Raw genomic sequence first — 21,921 nt, 5'->3', positions numbered from 1 at the left:
ACACTATCTAGCACCAAAGATCTTATAGGGGCTTTCAGAACAAACAATGGCAACGACAGTGAGACGAAAGAATGAACACTGAGTCAAATCCTTCTGGAAAACTCTTAATTCTGTACAGTTCGTTTAGACTGAGGCGGGGAGAGGATGGTTGTTGTTTCAATTTTAAGTTGAACGCTGGCCTCTTTACAAAGGCTAACTGCACTATGTAGTGTCCTACACACAAGTTCGGATGTACAGTAGATTCAGATGTGAATATCATGGCTTTTCTATGTGTTGTTTATGCCAGCATACAAAGATGTTGCTCAAAAAATATTAACTAATCTCTAAAGTATTACATTGTATTATCATCTTTATTGCTGTTATTATACTGTAGTGAATTGAAAGGGGAAAAAAGTGCCATTTGAGCTTCCTTTTTTCATTCTTTCTTTACTTTTCTTTTTTGTTTGTGTAGATAGCTTGGCCTCCCATAATGGTGCAATCATAGCAACCTTGTCCAAAAATGATGTTGCTTTTAATGTAGTTGGTAAATGTAGTTCAAGTATTGCATTGTTTAGAGAACAAAATGCTACCAATTTTGTACATGTTTCAGAATTATTGTTTGCATTTCTGTTTCTAATACCCTTCTGACTTGATTAAACCACTCCTTTGTTCAGCAGACCTAATAAAGATGTGAATTCAGCACCTGTGTATTAGTAATGTTTGGCTCAGTAATAACTATTATCTAAACAGACATACTATGTACTGAATAAATTACTATTATCCATGGGTTTCAGAATGATGAGAAATTAGGATTGTTATAGTGGTTAACGATTTAAAAACAAAATATTTTATATTTTGAATGGGGAAAAAGTCCTCTTTTTTTCAACAACGTACTTTTTCCTCTTAACATATATCAACAAAGAACAAGGACAAAGAACCTAAGTCTGTGGATACAGGTTTGTTATTTAAATGTTTATTCTTCATTCATACATTTGAGATTTTGAAGAGTAACGTCACTTATTTTATGATAAGACAATTTTCAATTTCAATTATTAGAATTGTCCTCGGCCAGTTTCCGTAGCCAAATGCTATGCTGTTAGCTTGTTAGCCGCTTGTTTATGTTGGGCTCATGGATGTTAGGCTCTTCAAATGAATCCACAGTTGGGCTTTGTAGTGTTTTCTGAATATTTTTGACCTTTCACTTGAGATCGAAAGTAAGTGTTTGCCTTTTTTTAAATATTCAAGGTGAAATAGTTTTTTTTGAAATGTTATTTAATGAATAAAGCTGTAGCTAATCGAAGACAAAACTATTTCGCTGTCATTATGATCTCTACAAAAGCCTGTGTTCAAAACAATGATCTTTTCTAAGCAATACACCAGTTCTATACATTCAAAACAGTTATTCAGATTTTCTTCACAAATGTCACGCAGAGACAAACAATGGTTTTCTAATTTTTCTGAGAAATCCGTATACAGTTCATACAATGATATGGACGGAACGCATGGATAGGTCATTAAACAAAATATATATTTTATATTGCTTAAATCAATGGTTCCTGATTCTTTCTGTGTCGAAGTCCCAAACCCGGGAACGTTAACGTTACATAGCATTGTAACGAGCTATAATTATTTACTAATTTTATTTTGTGTTTTACTTCTATTATATTTTCTCGTGTTAATAATATTGATGTCCAAAGTCCTCCAAAACGTTCTCAAAGGACGTATGATATACTACAAGTGACATTTTGTATATTTAAATTCTATTCAAATTCACCTTCTTTTGAATGATTTCCCCTGGTTGGAAACAGTGGTTTGTACAACTATTTCAGAAAGATAAATCATCTATACTCAATAGATCCAAAACGGAAACTCCCAATAAAAACCCACACATTTTGTAAATAGTCAGTAACTAGTAAATCGGTTTCTCCTCTTATTCAGGAGAATGACTCACAGTGTACATTCTTGTGCCTTCACCCAGATGGAGTTCTAGAGAAAAGAGCTGAAGATTTGCTGTGGTAAAGGGCAAGGGTCAAGAAATGTACAATTTACTCCAGAATGGGTTTACTTTGTACAATAACATGTACATCTGTGATCCGGTGTGTGGCCTTGGCCCAGCTGTTATTTGTTGGTGAGATGACACAAACAAGAAGTTGTTTATTTTTGTTTTTTCAGGCTCAAAAATGGTTGTCAACCTTTGTCTGTCCCAGTTCCACACAGCAATTCACTGCAACAAGGTACAAAGCTACATTATTGGACATTATCTTAAGCAACAAACCTCAGAATTACCATTGTAGTAGTGTCTTTCCTCTTGATTTTAGTGACCACTGTCCTATTGGGTGTCTGCGGAACACAAAATGAATCTAAACCAAATCAAGTATACTGTTAAAAGGTCCTATAAGCATTTTAATGAACAAGCATTTTTGTCTGATCTGTACTATAGTGACATTGGTTTTACCTGTAGTATTCCAGAACATTTTAATGACATTACTGATAAATATGCTTCTCTTAAAAGAGTCGGGGTCAAAAATAAGAATAAGGTCCCTGTTTTTTCCAGGAATCACAGCATTATCTTGAGAACATGACAAAACCAAATCAGCAGCAGATGGCAGCAGTTTTGCAATTGCAATAAATATGTTTCTACTGTTTGTAAAGCCAAAGCATCAATACTGTCACTGAATCACAGGACATTTCTGCTCCCTCTTTACCAAATTAAATTAGTAAAAATTCTATTAGTCTGACAATGAAAATGTATATTTGTGATGCCTTTAACCAGCACTTTGTTGACTGGAATTATTTTTGATGCTGCTGCTCCACTCATCACCAATACATGTGTGTAGAACCAACGATCCAAGTATTTTCCCTTAAGCCCTTTACACAGTATGAAGTATTAATTATGTTGCTGTCTATAGATTCAAAAAAGTCCACTGGAACTGACACCCTCGAACCTAGGTTGTTATTGTTAATGTTATTGTCACTAAATAATAAATAGTTGAACTCATGTTTTTAATCTCACAATTGAAGCTGATAGTAGATGTTCTCTCCATTCAACAAAACAGTTTTAATTTAAAACTGTTAATGTATTCAAGTAAAACTAAATGTATGCTGTTCTCCAAAAAGTGACTGAAAAAAGGTTCTTACCAGATGCAAAACTCACCATTGTGAATTTTACTAGTAGTGTGATGGTCTGGGGCTGTTTTGCTGCTTCAGGACCTGGAAGATTTGCTGTGATAAATGGAGTCATGAATTTAGCAAATTAATTTATCAAAAAAATCCTGATGGAGAGTGTCCGGCTGTCTGTTTGTGACCTCAACTTCTTCAATTAAAAACTGCATGATTGATCTGAAACATTTACACAAAAAATAAGAAATCAGGAAGACTCTTATGTGCCATACTGACGTTCACTGCTGGAACTGATAAAGGTGGAGGTGGAGATGTAAAAATAGTAGAGAGAGGACACAGACTTGTGTGGGAGACTGAATCACACAGCTGACCTTGTCAGCTTCTCCTTATTGGTATTTTATAATCTGATCATTGCTCTATATGTCCCCATAAAGTGAGAGTGGCACAACACTTTCAAACTGCTGCAAGATTTGGGAAAAAATATTGCGATTGAAATTAGATTTGGAAATTATCTTTTTAATATCTGGATTCAGTTCACAATGCATGATTTAAGCACATCTGTGAGTAATATCTAAAAAATGACTAAACTAATACTCCCTAAACTAATATTAGCATCTCAAGGGTAATGGAATGGGAATGTTCCTTCTGTCCACAAAATATCTATATACTGTATGTTTCTTACAATTCCTGTGCGTTTCCCCAACTCGAATGAATTAAAAGAAGGCTAAATTAAACCATTTAAGCAATAAGAATGAATGAAAACGGCTTCGGGTATAGATATATTAAGAACAGGAAGTTATTTTAGGTCTTACTTGAAAGATTGAATTTGTCAGCTCGATCAATACGATAAACATTGTTCTGCTCATTTTCAGTCAGTCTTCAGTTCAGTTTTTAATGGTACAATATATAATATGTTGTGTGTCATGAATGTGCGATAGTTGTGTGCAGATGGATATGACGTCGCAAACCTTGTGTCGGACGACCCTGTCCTGAGGAGACGGGGCTTCAAGCTCGAGTACTTCCTGCGTCCTCCGCTTCAGGTTACTTAACGCTGTTGTCATAATACAAAAAGTGAATGAACATTTATCGCCAGTTATCTATTTCAAAATGCATTAGTGCTTGGGTTGCAACCTTTAATCATGATAATTGTGACTAATAGTCGTTATCTGGACTGACTAAAAGGAAAGTGTTCTGTATTTAAAAGCCTTCAGTCACTACTTTGTCTGGTATAAAATGTGCCGGTATTTAAATAATTAACTACTAAATTGTTTGTTTTAGCCCTAATTAAGGCCATACCAAACAACAAAATACAAAAGCTGAAATTGGTAATCCCTCAAATACAGAGTAGAAGTAGTAGGTGTGCAGTATATGAAAAATACTGAAAAAATATCAGGTATATTGTTTGTAATTTAAAAAAACAATCTCAAAAGACTGCAAAAGTGCAAATTAAAGACAAACATTGAAAGAGTTCTGTTGTAAACTTCAAAATACGGGTTTAAAGTTATCTTCACATTTATCTGATACTTAGATCTCAACTAATACGTTTAAAGACAAATCTAATCAAACTAAATGTAGCCCTAACCCTAACCCTAAATGTAGCCCTGTGTAGAACCTGTAACCCTGTTGGTCTTAAAGTTGTCACCAAACAGAGTCATCTGGAAATGTGAAGGCACTTTACCTGCTAGTTATTATTGTTCATATCCTGCACTGGACATAAACATAGTCGTATTGCACAATAGTTTTGTAGCCTTATAGTCTTACTCATGAAACTTTAACTGCGAGCCATCACCAGAACACGCCGGTGACAGTTCTTATTGATTGTCTTTAAAAAAGCACATACGTTTGTGGATTATTTTAAGAACACTAAATTCATGTTTTTGGAGTTATTCATCTTGATTCTCTACTGCATATATTTTATTCTCCTGCTGTTCTTGTACTCGTTTCTGTGTTGCTACGCAAATTTGCATTTTGGGACAAATACAAGGTGCTCTTGTTATTTATATTATAATTTGAATAGCTCTTTTGCGATTTTTCAGGTGACACTGACATTTGATTTCAAAGTGGAGTTATTTCGGGTGGATGTGGAGCTGTGGCCCTGGGGCATGGACCGAGGACAAGCTTGCAAGAAAATTGAAATTAGCACCTTCTCCGGTTCATTATCCTCCACCTTATGTGACCAAATTCAGCCAAATAAAAGTCAAGATCATTCACAGAAGAAAAAACGTAAAGACCTTGGACCATGCAGTGGTGCACATTTTTGGAGCGACCGGGCACAGAACTGGGGCGCAGAAGAAGGCCAGTCTTCCGCATGTCACTCCAACAGAGAGTCTTTCAATCCAGACTTCAAACTAGTGGGTCGGTGCGAGCTGAGAGACGAAACCAAAGTATGTTTCTCTCACAAACACTGTAGGCCTCGACCTCCATTCCAGCACCCGCCTCCTGCCTCGCCCACAAACTGTCGCCGCGAGGAGCTGTGGAGCCGAGGCGCGCTGTCGTTGGGCGCGGTGACGCAGCTGCGCGTGGCTCTGCCTTTTGGGGGCGCTGCGTCCGCTCTGGGGCTCAAAGCGTTGTCCGTGTGGGCTCAGCCGGCGAAATGTTGTCCAGCGGAAGAAGTGGAGAGGATTCTAAAAGTTTGTGAGGCCAGTGAAAGGCTGACTCAAACTCCCGTATCTGTCGCTTCTGTTTGTCCACCTAAACCAAAAAAAAGAGCACCAACAACTCAAAGGTAAAATATAGAATTTGTCATGATTACCCTGTATTTTATTAATGTTTTAGATAGTACCACATGTGGAAGAGAATGAGAAAGAACTGTCCCTGCATTAGTATTGCATATGAGTAGCAATGTCAAGTTAAAGACATTTTTTGCGTTACGATTATGACTATTCATGATTTTTTTGACTAAACGGTAAAATCTTTACTATTTCGCCGTTACTATTACTCAAGGTTGTGACCAGCGTTACAAAATTTAACTTTCTAAATTACAAAAAGTTAAAAACAGGTAGATCAAAAAGTTATTTACATTTAGCTCTATTTTTTGGACAATATAGTGAGCTAAAAATACTTAATTTTGCTTTTAAAATTGTCACAATTATTATTATTTGGTTCTTACGATTATATTGTGACCTGAACTATTACAATTTATCGAGTAGCCTAATAATCTTTACAACCCTACGTACGAGTATGATTTGAACTTAAAGGTGCACAATGTCAATTTTCTGGTTGGGCGTCCGCTACCTGCTTGTCGCCATGGAGATGCTTTTGCTTCACCTGAATGTATGACATCCATCTTCAATATATTCATTCAATCAGGTGTCTTTAATTGCTCAATATCCTTCAAAAATTGGATTCTTATTCCCCAGATCTAAATTGTAATTTAGATGCTTGGCCTCCCGCGCTCGTCTCCGTTGAGATGGCATACTGTGGAACGAGTCGGTGTAATCCCTCATTCATACTATGGAACTCTCCCGGGAAAAGCAATTGCGTCTTCATGGAGACAAGCAGATGCCATGTCACCCACCTGAAAAGTCATATTGAGACCAAACATAGCTAAAACAGGACTAAAACGGGACAAAATCAAGTCTACATCAGAATTAAACCGGTGCCAAACAACATGTACATGTGAACGCACCCACAATCAAACTCCGTCAAGTCGTACACATGCTATATTTGATCTGAACTACTTTTACTATAGTCATATCTTCCTGCTTTCTTTTGCGCTAACAAGTGCTGTTTTTTTTTTTCTTCCTGAAGTGTTGCAGTACCAGAAGAATTCCTGGACCCCATCACGCAGGAGCTGATGGTTCTGCCCATGCTGCTGCCCAGTGGCGTGTCGGTGGACCACAGCACTCTGGAGGAATACCAGAAACGGGAAGCCACGTGGGGTCGGACGCCCAACGACCCCTTCACCGGTGTGCCGTTCACTGCCTCCTCTCAAGCCCTGCCCCATCCCCAGCTCAAAAGCCGCCTGGACCACTATCTCCTGCAGAAGGGGGGGCTTAGCAGAGATGGGAGGTTGGGAAGGCAAGCTGAGGGGAAAAATCCACATCCCTCAAGACTTGTAGCTCGTGAAACGGACGGAAGAACTTTTAACGCTGAAGGAAATGAGACTAAAGTGTTACATTGTGAATATACCGGGAAACGAGGCTTAGAAATATCCCCCAACAACGCATCAGAAGATACTCAAGAGACTCTTCTTCCTCGAGAAAAAAGACCTCGAAATGTCCAAGTCTCTGGTGAGCGTTTACAAACTTAAAGGTGCACTTTGTAACTTTTCTTTGCTTTGGTTTGAATGTTCCACCTCTATCTATTATTCAATTACAGTTGTTTTTCTTGCTCAAAAATACAAAAGAACATGCACTCTCCTCTCCACAGATTTGACTTGCAGCCGTACGTTATCCCCACATTTCTGCCGACACAAATTGTATAGTTTTATCAGGCGTCCAGTAGGGGAGATGGTCTTTTTACTCTCGTACAAGGAAGACAATGTGGGCTAGTAAATGTAGCTTGAATTATTTGTGCTGTTTTTGTGCAGAGGCGACCTGCAGCTCTCACGAACAGCGGTTGTCAGCCAGTCTGGACGAGGCTCTCTCCTCCGCCCTCCAAGGCCGACCTTCCTTCACATCCAACCTTTGTTTAAACGGACAACTGGGCACAGAAGCACGTCACCTGCCACGGCACAGGGAGGCTGAAGGCTCGCCAAGCAAAGGTACAGACTAAGCATGGGAGATTCAGCTGAAAAGAAAAGAATGTAATGATTTCAATAAAAGAATTTTGAGTATAGTGTTATATAAAACAAGAACCGTAAAAAAAAGAGCTGAACAGAAACTTGCAGTGTAAATGTCCAAACAAGGATGTAGCGTGATGTTCAATCACTTTTGGTATCAATATTGCCCTCCCCCACAAGAATTTGAGTGGTGCTGTACATGTGACAACTTTTGAAATATGGAAGGCTGTAGATGTTTTTTATATTTCTTAGACCACAAATCAAACCACGTGGACGCTAGAACTGCATAGAAAAACAAGCTTTTGCTGTGAATAGAAACATGTTGTGAGAAGGACATGGAGCCCACACGTTCTTCAGTGAAAAGGAAAAACTGTGACCTGAGATTAACCTGTATATTCCTTCTATACATGCCAAAACGAATGTTGTCTGCAATATCTGACGGGTATGATGTTTAGTATTGGAAAAACTTCACCAAAACCAAATAAGTCTTCTGTAAAATCTTGAAAATGTGTTTGCAGGCATAAAACTAAAGCTGAAATATTCTTTTTTTCTATTTATTATTTTTCAAATACACAGCAACAAAACTTATGTAAAACAAGCTGACCTGTATAAAGAAATAGAGAAGAAGAAAAAAAATATATAGCTACATGAACCGTTCATATACACATATTAGCTCATTGATTCTGCGCAAAACCTCATAATTGAACAAATAACTGAATATTATGTGTTTTTCTTATACATTTCAGATGAGAAGATTTGCTCTGCCTGTTCCTGCTCCATCTCAGTTTACTCCGTGCCTGCTTCTCCAATCTACCGTCTCTGCTGTGGACACTTCCTCTGCCGCTCCTGTCTGCAGATGCTTTCTGAAACGCTACGTCCAAACTTCAAAGCTTCATCTTCCAGGAACATCTTCTGCCCTTCCTGCCAGAGCACCACTCCACGCAGCAACGTCATAAGAGTACATCACTGAATAGATCACATCTTACATAATCAAGGGAATTTCAGTTACTACGGACACGGTTAAAGGCGCTGTACCTGATTGTTACTGTCATAAAAATGTGAAAAGCAGAACTAGTTACCCATCATTTGAAAAAGTTCCCAAACTTATCCCTCACTTTCCCTAACGTATTCTTACTAATTATTCCTCGCAATGAATGTATATGCGCTTTTCACAACTTTCAGAGACCAGAGCGGAGTTTAACCGCGACAGTGAAGCTAACAACAACTAGCATGAGGACTTCCTGGACCAAAAGCTTTATAGTTTGATGCCGACAGCACACAGCGGTCTTATTTGTGTGCTTTTTTTACAATATATCTGTGCAGAAACAAAACACATTTTGCTCAACAACCTGGACAGATGTGTACACTTAATCACACATGTGAGTAAGGGTGGACAACGGTGACAAACATATGTTATTTTCCCAATAACCATATTCACCTTATTCCGGAAGTCCGTCTGTAATCCTTCTTCTGGTTGTATCAGTTACATAGAGCTGCCGATATTGAGATAAAATAAGTTCTTCACAGACTAAAAAGACGTTTTCGGACCGCCCAGGGAATCGAAGCTTTGTTGACATGTTGGTCGCATGAACATTGGACGTTTTACACAAATCAATCTACTTTATTCCATATTTTAGCGGCGATACTTTACCGCTGATATTTTTGTTGCAGTCTATCTGAAGAGTCGTAAAATGTGCCTTTATACTCATTAAAGATTACAAGCTTTTTCAGCTTTCTTACTATAGATATTAAATATGCAAAAATAGGTCAGAATCAGAAAAGGTTTATTGCCATTGTCAAGAGAATTCACAAACATAGGAACTTGCTTTGGTGATACGGTGCAAAATAAACCAATGAAATGATATGTGTTCATCGACAATGTCAATATTATTATTTACTATTCTCTTCACTTATAATATATTGCCCACCTCCACATGTGGATGAAATATACAATCATTTTCAACTGACCTATCAGCATTTTAATGATCAAAGTTGACATGACGGAAAGAACTCTGTGAATTTATTTTTAAAAAAAGCTCTGTCTTCCATTTTTATTGAAGATTGAAGCATCGTAGCCTTGGTGCCCTTATACTGCCATTTTGTATTCACACAAAAAAGGTTGGAGGACAGTGATTGAGAGCAAGAGGACACAGATAATGGAAAAGTGGAAATTAGATTGACCAAGGCTGTACGTGTTTTGTGTTGGTGCAGAACGAATAAACTGTTTATTTTCATGTATTGCAAAATGTATCAATAATAAATGTAAATGTTTAAGTGTGTTAGTGCTGTATGGACTGTGTAAAATTACAATTAAAAACGGCCCAATCAATTTGTACAACCGCTGTAAAATATTCCACCATATTCACTCCTAATAATAATACTTTATAATTATAGCGATCCGTCTGAAATGTAGTTAACTTTTCTTGTTCCTGTGTAACTTCTTTGGTGCTTCTTAAACGTAAGTTTAAGAAGCACCAAAGAAGTTTTTGGGGGCAAAATACCCATTTGGCTTTTTCATTTTTGCTGTGGAACCTCATAATTCTAAGGGAACAATATTAGGAGTTGCATTATTAATTGTTTGAATTGGCTGACACCTCCTCAAGTCTGTTTTCTGTTTTCCCCTGCTCTTTTGTCACAGCTACATTTCATTCAAAGCAGCATCTATTAGTCCTCACAGCCACAAAAAGCCTTTTGTTGTTGGTTTCCCATGACAACGCTAGACTTTAACGAATGTTATGAACCCATATCCGCCAGATATTATACTTTGATACTCCCACACCAGTACATACTGTCATTGTGTCCTTGGGCAAGACAGCGAGTATAAAGTATGTGAGGGGTGGGTGGTGTTTGGACAGTCTGCCTCGTTCTACAGTGGTAGCTTATTTCCACAGTCTGGAGTGAAAACTATAGTGAGGCTTCCCAAGCTTAAGGCATTATCATTATAATTTTTTAACAATGATATGTGTGACTTTAGAATTAATGTGCCCAAGTTAACTAATGGACAATGCTTTTACTTTCAATTGATTAGTAACCAGAGGTGTAAACTTGTAATTCATGATTAGGACTGAAGTCAGACATGAATTACTATTTTGATAACGTGAGACTTGAGAAAATGGGACTCGAGTTGGACTTGGACGCCAGTGGAACTTAACTTGGACTTGATGTTAGTTTTTAGGCTACTTTCAGTGCTTAATTTTACAGTAACACACTTTTAAACCCAAAAAGACACTTGAAAAGCCCACAAAGCGTCTTCCTTCTGTCAGGTTCTAAATTATAGTGACATGATTATGGGACACGAACCTATGGCTATGTTAAAGAGTCCAATCACATTAATACTTTAGACCTAACCAAAGGAACAAAGGCCCGTATAATGAATAAATATCATAGGAAAAAACATTTTGTGCATGCTTGATAAGAGAAACAGACAATCAGAAGAATCAGACTCATTTAGGCCTATTTTAATCCAATTAGCTGTCCATAAACTGTAATTAGTTGCCATTTGTGACTTGAGCCTTGTTTACGAGCATTGTTATTCCAAATATGGCCTTGAATACTGAAAAAGGCATCTTGTTCCCTTAGACAGCCTCGGTCTCTTTGGTTTTGTATATTTATTAAATCGCGCGTATTGGATGCAAAACCATATCTCCCGTGACCTCTCGCGCACACAGACGCGCGCGCCTGTGGCCTTCGCGGAGGAGCGTGCGCACGGAGCACAACCCGGCGACACTGACGTACGAGCGCGGACGGCTTTGTTAGTTTTAGTCCCATCAGTTTATAAGTGAGAGATCGGCGTGATATCTGTCAGACACGAGCGACAGGCGGAGGACACATCAGCCAAAGCCGAGCAGCAGCAGCAGCAGCAGAAGAAGATGTCTCACTCCATGTTCCCCCTGTGCGTCCTGGGACTCATCGCCCTCTCCTCCGCCTGCTACATCCAGAACTGCCCCCGAGGAGGCAAGAGAGCCCTGCAGGACCCCAGCCTCAGACAGGTGAGCACGACCCGGGGCGAGGAGTTATTTTTGACAGTTGAATGAATTGGGTGCAGCTGTGTTACGGGTAAAATTGTGTTTTTTCCCCACGAATTGTCTTACTTTTTTTTGCAACAACAACTTTAAATTACCTGTTTATTTGACAGGCTTGAGCTTAAGCAACTAGTATGTAACCTGGATAGGCCTGTTTTAACTCTAAAAATGCACAAGACAAAAACTTTGAATTTATCAAGCTTTATTTTAAACACAAAAAGGTCCACAATACATTTAAAAACGTACAAATAATTACGATGGAGTATAAAGACAAGATGCTTTTTTTAAATGCTTTGCTTGCACAGAAATGTTTTTATTCAAGCGAAGCATTAAACTCTAACATAAATTGAATTTGTCAATACGTCGGGAATGGACTTTATTCTTATATATATTACTGCAGCATGACGAGATTTACTGCTTTATTCCTGTTGACTTCAGACTCTCATGTTCCTTTGTCATCCCAGTGTATGGCGTGTGGCCCCGGCGAGAGGGGCCGCTGCTTTGGCCCCAGTATCTGCTGTGGGGAGGGCCTGGGCTGCCTGATGGGATCCCCAGAAACCGCTCACTGTGTGGAAGAGAACTACCTGCTCACCCCCTGCCAGTCGGGAGGGAGACCCTGTGGATCAGAGGGGGGCCGCTGTGCTGCCTCAGGACTCTGCTGTGACTCAGGTAACAATGAAGGACCTGGGTCTGTGAATGTATTTTTGATCATATTAGGCAGTATGCTCGAGTATACATTGTTTGGAATAGGTTACATTGAATATCACAAGTTACCTGGTTTGGGGTGAGTGCAGATCAAACTCACTGTTTATTTATCATATCTTTATACAGGGGTTAGGGTCTCTTTTGCATGTGTACCCTGTGAAGTATAAAATACAAATAAAATAAACAACTATAGAATAACCATATAAAATGCCAATAAAACATTCAATATATCCATAAATTAAATGTATACTAAGCTAAAGCCCTGGGATGGTGGATCATTTTGAACTAGTACTTTGAATGAATTGAAGGCATAAAATAATTTAATTTAAATATGCTGTGTTCTGTTCCACAGACAGAGAGTAAAGCTGACGAAAGCCTTTTTCCTTGACTGTGTAGAGACGGTGCAATTGTAAAATAATACTGTTCTGATTTCTCATTTGATGAATTCTTGATTTGGTGATCAGCAAACTTGATAAATAATCAAGCAAAATGCCAATTGGAGCCTTGTAGATAACCGAAAGGCAGTGCTGTTCTCTTCTTGCATCCAATGATTGCCATTTTACTTCAGATTATAATTCACAGTGTGAGTTCTGTGTCCTTCTCCTGTAATGAACCTCAGAGCTGAACCTCAGAGCTGAACCTCAGAGCTGAACCTTAGCGCTGAACCTTAGAGCTGAACCTTAGAGCTGAACCTCAGAGCTGAACCTTAGCGCTGAACCTTAGAGCTGAACCTTAGAGCTGAACCTCAGAGCTGAACCTCAGAGCTGAACCTTAGCGCTGAACCTTAGAGCTGAACCTTAGAGCTGAACCTCAGAGCTGAACCTTAGCGCTGAACCTTAGAGCTGAACCTTAGAGCTGAACCTCAGAGCTGAACCTTAGCGCTGAACCTTAGAGCTGAACCTTAGAGCTGAACCTCAGAGCTGAACCTTAGCGCTGAACCTTAGAGCTGAACCTTAGAGCTGAACCTCAGAGCTGAACCTCAGAGCTGAACCTTAGCGCTGAACCTTAGAGCTGAACCTCAGAGCTGAACCTCAGAGCTGAACCTTAGAGCTGAACATCAGAGCTGAACCTCAGAGCTGAACCTCAGAGCTGAACCTTAGAGCTGAACCTCAGAGCTGAACCTCAGAGCTGAACCTTAGCGCTGAACCTTAGAGCTGAACCTCAGAGCTGAACCTCAGAGCTGAACCTTAGCGCTGAACCTTAGAGCTGAACCTTAGAGCTGAACCTCAGAGCTGAACCTCAGAGCTGAACCTTAGAGCTGAACCTCAGAGCTGAACCTCAGAGCTGAACCTTAGAGATGAACCTCAGAGCTGAACCTCAGAGCTGAACCTTAGAGCTGAACCTCAGAGCTGAACCTCAGAGCTGAACCTTAGAGCTGAACCTCAGAGCTGAACCTCAGAGCTGAACCTTAGAGATGAACCTCAGAGCTGAACCTTAGAGCTGAACCTCAGAGCTGAACCTTAGAGATGAACCTCAGAGCTGAACCTTAGAGCTGAACCTCAGAGCTGAACCTTAGCGCTGAACCTTAGAGCTGAACCTTAGAGCTGAACCTTAGAGCTGAACCTCAGAGCTGAACCTCAGAGCTGAACCTCAGAGCTGAACCTTAGAGCTGAACCTCAGAGCTGAACCTCAGAGCTGAACCTTAGAGCTGAACCTGAGAGCTGAACCTTAGAGCTGAACCTTAGAGCTGAACCTCAGAGCTGAACCTTAGAGCTGAACCTCAGAGCTGAACCTCAGAGCTGAACCTTAGAGCTGAACCTTAGAGCTGAACCTTAGAGCTGAACCTTAGAGCTGAATGATAAACCGAGTTCAGAGGTTTTAACACTGTTGCTGTAGCATCCATATATATATATATATATATATATATATATATATATATATATATATATATATATATATATATATATATATATATATATATATATATATATATAAGAGATATGTAGAATATAAAATGTTGCCTGGATTAACAGAATTAAGAGGGACTCACTTTTTATTTCTAAAGAAGAATGACGATCTGGCTTTAAGTTTGACAGCTCTTGTACGTGTTTGTATAAGTAGAGTTTATCATTGTTCCAGGTGCTGAAGTATTTGTCGTAGGGTACTTATTCAAAGAAACATTTCAGAAGCTAGAGCACGTTTTGGAGAACAGCGTACATTTAGTTTTATTTGAATTCATCAACAAATTTAAATTAATCCGCTTGAATATATTTTGAGTCACTTGTGCAGCAGAAGGCGCCCTAGCACATAGAATCACATCATTTGCATACAAGTGAACGTTACTATGTTTTAAATTATGGCCAATAGAGTTTATATCAATTGTGAATAGTGGTGGTGCAAGGACAGACCCTTGAGTAACATCTTTGTTAGGATAAGAAAATTCAGATTGAAAGCCACCAGCAGAACAGAGAGCAACATAATTAATACTTCATACTGTGTAAAACTGCTGTCAATCTGCTGCTGATTCGGTTGCCGTGGCTTCTGCCCAGGCTTTGTCACGCTCTCGAGATAATGCAGCGATGTCTGGACAGAACCAGGAATTACTCTTATTATTGACCCTGACTCTTTTAAGCGGGGGATGTTTATCAGTAATATCATTAAAGGTTTTGATGAAAAAGTGCAGTGCTGTGTTGGGTTCTGGAACACTAGTGATAAAACCAATGTCACTACAGTACAGATCAGTACATTATTGCATAATAAATATTGAGCCCCAAAAACTAGTCGAGTTTTCATTTAATAAGGCCTAGATTTTGTTTGCAGAAATGCTTCAGAGGACTGAGCATTGACCACATTTAAATTGTGTGTGCAACACCTAGCACACTGAAAACATTTTAAAAGTTGAAAATGACATAAAATGGGTGAAAGCTGAAACGTCTTTATTTAAAAAAAAACATTGTCCAAATGACTGCTAGATCTTTTAGATGTAAATATGTCTAAACTTGTTGCCTGTTGTTTGTCAGAGAGCTGTGTGCTGGACTCGGACTGCCTGGTGGACATTGAATCCTCAGAAGGGGCCCACAGTTCTCCCACAGAGCTTTTGCTACGTCTGTTGCACATAGCCAGCAGAACACAGACAGAGTACTGACACTAGAGGGCGCTCTGTCCCCCTGAACGCGCCCACAACGTCCCAACAGCCTTGACCCTGCACCAGCCAAGACAATGAATGAGCCCTGCTGCTGAGATCACAAATCACAGAGGAACACCTGTAAGACTGCCTTCAATGTGTAATCTGGTAGATATATTTTAACCCAGAAGAATTAGCTGAATTATATTGTGTTTTAGGCAAATGATACAATGCATTGATTTGTGTAATATTTTTAATAATGTGCAATACTAAATGCAACTAGTTAAGACATAAGAATAAAATTTGATTTGAAAACTCTAGTCTATTGTCTGAGGTTTGTGTAAATAATATTGCGCATGCTACACAGAAATACAGTAGTCGTTTAAGACACTAGGATGTAAAACATACTAATAACAGCAGTGATGTGATGAACCAGAACTAGATCATCAAATAAATAATTTATTATGTTTGTTACTCAGGTGTGACATTGGCTATGAGCCCGAATTGGAATATGTCCAATTAATCATAGCTCCACTTTTGAAGATTGACATGTTAAATCTTCAGAGAGCTCTTTGGTTTTAGATATTTTCACTGGTAGTAAATTGTACCCATGCAATTAACTAATCTGCCCTGACATTAATTATAGCCTGTATTAACAGGTTGAACAGAAAAAAACTATTTGGAAAATGGGGCGGTGAGCACCAGTCGGTTGAAGCGGTTGTTTACTTACTCCAGGGTTAGTGGTGTAATTGCCTTTACCACGCTGCTACTGATGTTGTGTTTTTGAGTGGCCCACTAGGGAGTGTCTACAGAGCCGCTGCCCAAACTGCTAAGCTATTTTGTGCCGCGGCTCCTGAAACTGCTGGGCTATTTAACTGCGCCGGGTTAAGATTAGGGTCAGGGTTAGGGTCAGGGTTAGGGTCAGGGTTAGGGTTAGGGTTTGCCATGAGGCTATAGGGCCGTGCCGCGGCTCTGTAGCCATGGCAAGACACTAAGGTTACACCCATATCGCATGTGGTCTGTAAGTATAATTAATAACATTTAAACAGTGAACTATGAAGGAAGTAATAATAATAAGTATGTTACTCACTTTGTATATTTAGCAATACGTCTTTATTTGGTAGTTACAAAGTCTGTCTGTTGCATGCAGCAGAGCCTTGATTTTCAATCAGTGTCAAACATTTACACATGGATTTAATTGAAATGAACTTTTTGGGGTTTCCTAAACATAGTTCTGTATCAAAAATCACCATTGCCAAATTTAAAGAACCGGGTAGTGCCATTATTATATATTTATCTACCATATTTTTTTGTATTAATCAATCTGATTTGGTGATATTTTATTGGTGGCATAATACATTTGATTGATAGTTTTATTCATATGAAACAGTCTTCTTGCCACCGACATGCGCTGACTGTATTTGGATGTGAGTCGGTAATATCTGAGAAAGGAGCATAAAGAAAAGGCCAGGACAAGAACATCTCATTTTTCCTCTATCACTGTTTATACAGGACAAAGATGGGTTTAACAAAGTTAGATGGATGATTCAAAGATATATGCCTCAGCAGTCTTAACATGTTTACTCGCCTCTTTTGAACACATTCTCTGTTATGTGCAGACTTGTACAGTGTGTCGAGGGACAAAACATGAATTGTACCTGTGAGATGATTTAAAAGCAGAGGTATTTACTGAAAGTCTGGCCCTATGTATCCAGTTCCCGGATCCAGCAAGAAAGTGCCCCAGGACCTCTTATCTTTGACAGGTGTACCTGCTGTGAGCTACAGCCAGCGCATGTCAAAGGTTTGTTATTTTGTCCTCTAGGTATTCTCAATACTACACTAGGTAAATCCCCAGTGAGTACCAGTATTTAGTGAGTAATTCCTACTGTAATTTACCAATAATATGTATGCAATATAATTTCATAAGAATGTTAAACTGATGAAACACAAGCTCAAATAGCTCATTTGAGTAACTACCACTGGAGAGCATTGTCTTGGGGCTAATGTTTCAATCGTTCATTTGTTTATGATGATGTGGAATTTTTTACAATATTTTCACACTACTACTTATTCCTTTTTCTTAATTCCAGGCTATTTTCTAACAAATAAACATGTTTTACAATATATGGGCACTTTTCGAATAATCCAAAACCACACCACCAACAGAAATCTGAAGAATTAAACATCTACTGAAAGATTCATCTACATCTGCATTTGTTGTCATCTTGAATCTCCTGGTTCTCTGTGAACAAGCGTCATCTGTTGTGGAGTAGGATTTACTTGGTTTGCATTCAGCTGGAGGAGCAAAGCTGTTAAAACATAAATGTCCACAGTTTGACTATGATTATGGTTATGATTATGATGATATAATCTATTATGTTTACTTGCTTTCAGGGCATGTTTGGCACGCATTGCTCACGCACTTGTGTTTGTTCCAATCAACTCAAATATATAATTTATGAAACCAAAGTCGTCATTCTAACCTTACATTGTCTAACTTTTACAGGCGGATGAGTGTTAACTGTCAAACTTCCACAAAGACACACCTTAATAGAGAAATATGCACTGCGCTTGGGGGTACGGCTCTTATTGTAAATATGTTTTTTGAAAATATCTTTACACTATCTCAGCTCGTTGAGTCTTTACGATCATTGCTGATTCAGATTGTATAGGCTCCCGCTCCTGAGTGCTTGAACCGTGACCCTTTTACAACGTTTGCAACATCTGCCATCAATCAAATCAAATTCAGTTGAGAAAGTGCTTATTACTAAACGTGCCAGGGCTTGTACGCCGGGTGCAAACCTTTACCACATCAACAACTTTAAACCCACATTTTCTGTTTTGATAGACTCATCTCCAAAGGATTATTACACTGTCAATTTCTATGAGTTGTGTGCGTGATTTGTTGGCGAGGTTTGCTCAACTGGTTTGATGGAGGTTTTTATGTTTTGTATCCTGATTGTGTGAACTGGAAGTAGGTGAGGAGGTGTGGGCAAGGTTGATGGGTGGCGATGGGGAGAAGGAGGGGGGCCGCGGGTACTTCATAAGGAGCTTGGGAACAGACCGATCCAGACATTCCCCGTTGTCATCATGGATCTCAAAGTGGTGTTCCTTGGAGTCTGCTTGTGCGCCTTCGCGGTCACCTACAGCCAAGGTGAGAGAAATGCACACGTTTACGTCGTGTTCGGACTGATCAGCCTTTGTTTGTTTGCTGCGGCGTAAACGCATCCTTAGACACTGACACACAAGATTGGGACTAAACCTGGACCAGACCCGTGACTATTAAACCAGAACTAGAACTGGACCACACCAAGTTCACATGGACATTTATTTGAATTTACTAAATAAATGTGTGCTTCAATAGGAAATGTGTGGTTCTTGGGCAGATAAGGTCTGCCAAATATATTATAATTTCATGCAAAATAAATAAAAACATTAAAAAAAATTAAATGAAATTCAAAGAAAAATCTGGGAATTTTAAATAGGATGTTTGTAAATGTAGTTTACATTGCTAGTAATGCAATTATTTCATGCATTTAAATAGGTTTAAGGGACTTCAATAAAATGTTCTCACATTTCATCAATAGTTTTGAAAGGATGTATTTATTTAATTATTATGCCAGTAATGTCTATTATTATATTTGTTATCAAGAATGAAAACTACAAAAAATAAATGATAAATAAATATTACGATAATTCTGAATTCAATAAGACATTTTAGCAAATAGATTGATTGAATAGGTTTTATATATATAATATATAGTAGTTGTTTGCATCCAGTGGGAAAATGGGTCATGGAAAGGTGCGACATACATTGACAGCATTTCTTATCTTATCTCAACTTATCTGAAACTCAATATTTGTCTTAGAATTCTTCATCATAAATCACAATCAACTTTTGAAAATGCGGGTCACAAACAATCACAAAGTATGCACTACATGAAGGCCTTAGCAACTGAATTGTTATTTACATATTATAAAATCAATCACGTTATCATGAAACTGTGAAACCAAATCAATGTTTAATACCAAAAAGACATGGTCCCAATAGGTTTTACAGGGCCAAACCATTCACAAAACCTGACCCACCAGTTTAGACTCACTAATATAACGTGCTGTGGTTCATTCACGCACATCTCTTTCTCCAGTGAGATCTAAGTTCCTGCTCATTTGTTTTGTCACAGCTGGAATCCCAAAATGCTGCATCTCAACCAAAATGGACGTCCCTCTGCGGATCCTGTTGAAGGTTCAGAGATGGGAGATTCAGCAAAGCAACGGGGCCTGTGACATCTCTGCAGTCATGTGAGTTGCTGTGACCGTTTATATCCTCTCCACAGATTTCATAAATATGTTCTAAACCAATTGTTCAAATCTCTTATTCTTATATTTATTTGTTTGCATGCACACTTTTATGACGATCTGCTCTTCTTTATCTTCTGGTGCACTGTATAACTTTTCTGCCACCTACTCGTCTCCATGGCGATGTCATTCTGTTGCCTGGAATTTTTCACAATACGGCATTAAACTTGTCTACTTTGTATTTATTCAGTAGTAGGTGTTTTTATTACTTGAATTTATAGAAAAAGAAGAATTATTACTGTGAGTGGGCACGTCTTTCCCCAGATCTGACACGTAACTTGGCGTCATCTGCTTGTCTCCGTGGATGAGTTTACTGCCATACTGTGGAACATCACAGGCAGAGCCACAACATCTCCATGGAGACAAGCAGTTGCCAGAGCCTCTATCAGAAAAGTTACGCAATGCGCCTTTAAGCAACATTCTGAATCTTTCATTTTGTAATAATTTTATTTGTTTCTATTGTGATTTGAATGGATCTTTGAATTACTTTGCGTACAAATTGGGCTCTTTAAAATAAACTTTCCTTGCTCTAATCGCATTGTTCCGCATTTGTATTGCCAGTCTTCATGTGAAAAACTTCCAGAAGCCCATTTGTGTTCATCCCAAAGTGAAGAAGGCTTTGATCCGGCTGCAGAGACGGAGGAGGCGCAGCCACCGCAAGGATACCTATTGAATAAGACCTCCCACGGAAGACGTCTTACAGAACAGAACAGTACTTTCTATTGTGAACTACGCTGACCCTGACCCGACTAATGCAGAGAGAAAACATCTGTGGAGAGAGAGAATTTGCAGCTGATCTTTGAGTTTGTATGAACATATATATATATATACAAACTGTTTCTTTTTTCCATTTAGGGATTAGAGAAACTAAATGTGAAAGTCAAATTAAATGCATTTTTGGACTTGCTTTTTCATCATTGTTGCTTTTGTTTAGAATGTACAACATATTACTCCACACATCTGGAATATAATTACATGGGATTAATGTTATGTTTTCTTTAGATTATGTCATTAGAATATACTTGTTGAAAAGTCAATAAAAATTCTAAATACAAATGAATTGTCATGTTTTTACAAACATTAGAAACAGGGATTAGAGGATCTGCTGAAATTGAGAAATCTATGTAAACCAGGCATGTCCAAACTACGGCCCGGGGGCCAAATGCGACCCTCAGACCAATTCTTGTTGGCCCTCAAGCTTCCTGCTAAATTGGTCCAAACACCAAAAAGTAGTACTTTTTACTGTAAAAGCATTTTGATACCAACCTTCTATTAATGTTCCATGTCTTATTAAAGGTGTGGAGGCATCAAAAACGATGTCAAATGCAACATTTTAAACGATTCACTTTGTCATTCAACAAATTCGACATTGTCGGGTTGTTTGTGACCCTCTGCCACAAAATGTTTCAAATGTTTCAAAATGTGGCCTTAGTTGAAAATAGTTTAGAAACACCTGTTCTTTAGTTTTCCAAATAAAAGATTATGTGAGATTCAGTTTTAATATTTTAATATTAATATGTCTTTTGATAGTATATGCTCAACCCACTGTGACCAGAACACAACTCTGAAACATAAAACAATGCAATAAATGAATATAAAATAATCCATGACAATCACATTTTTATGTTGTTGCAATCCAGGCAAAACTGTCAAAAAGTGTAACCTCTACATTTTTTGGTGCAGCGGATTGGTAAAACAAATTCTGCACTTTCCATAAGCTAATGTAGCCTGAAGTCCTGTGAATGCATATATACTGTAGCATTAACAGTCCTAATGTTTCACTAATCTCTGTCACACATCTGAACATCATGTGATCATGATCCAGAGAGGGGCGAGAGCTAGTGTTTCTTTGCGTGTGTTTTATGACAATATGACCTGGAGGGTTTTATGACTCGCCCACATCGTCTGACGGGCCGTTCTTCATCTTAAGTTGGTTCAATAAAGCAAGT

The 21,921-nt window shown here is 38.6% G+C and overlaps 3 protein-coding genes across 3 annotated transcripts; all 3 read left to right on the top strand.

Annotated features, from left to right (window-relative positions):
• Positions 1-2,129: 2,129 nt before the first annotated feature.
• Positions 2,130-9,131, top strand: ubox5 (U-box domain containing 5). Its single transcript, XM_072433610.1, has 6 exons — positions 2,130-2,213; positions 4,038-4,139; positions 5,136-5,824; positions 6,850-7,331; positions 7,631-7,804; positions 8,569-9,131. Exons 1-6 carry the CDS (start codon positions 2,160-2,162, stop codon positions 8,790-8,792), a joined length of 1,725 nt encoding a protein of 574 aa, XP_072289711.1. The 5' UTR covers positions 2,130-2,159; the 3' UTR covers positions 8,793-9,131.
• A 2,435-nt stretch (positions 9,132-11,566) lies between these two features.
• Positions 11,567-15,933, top strand: avp (arginine vasopressin). The gene is made up of 3 exons (XM_072433667.1): positions 11,567-11,811; positions 12,309-12,513; positions 15,510-15,933. The coding sequence occupies exons 1-3, from the start codon at positions 11,692-11,694 to the stop codon at positions 15,632-15,634; spliced, it is 450 nt and encodes a 149-aa protein (XP_072289768.1). The 5' UTR covers positions 11,567-11,691; the 3' UTR covers positions 15,635-15,933.
• A 2,728-nt stretch (positions 15,934-18,661) lies between these two features.
• Positions 18,662-20,971, top strand: ccl27a (chemokine (C-C motif) ligand 27a). Its single transcript, XM_072433333.1, has 3 exons — positions 18,662-18,767; positions 19,798-19,915; positions 20,534-20,971. The coding sequence occupies exons 1-3, from the start codon at positions 18,704-18,706 to the stop codon at positions 20,643-20,645; spliced, it is 294 nt and encodes a 97-aa protein (XP_072289434.1). The 5' UTR covers positions 18,662-18,703; the 3' UTR covers positions 20,646-20,971.
• Positions 20,972-21,921: the final 950 nt, after the last annotated feature.

This window comes from Eucyclogobius newberryi, unplaced genomic scaffold, assembly GCF_026437365.1.
Source record: "Eucyclogobius newberryi isolate DKJ021-1_F unplaced genomic scaffold, fEucNew1.0.hap1 SCAF_6, whole genome shotgun sequence".
NCBI classification, from domain to species: domain Eukaryota; kingdom Metazoa; phylum Chordata; class Actinopteri; order Gobiiformes; family Gobiidae; genus Eucyclogobius; species Eucyclogobius newberryi.
This window is presented reverse-complemented; position numbering and strand designations above follow the sequence as displayed.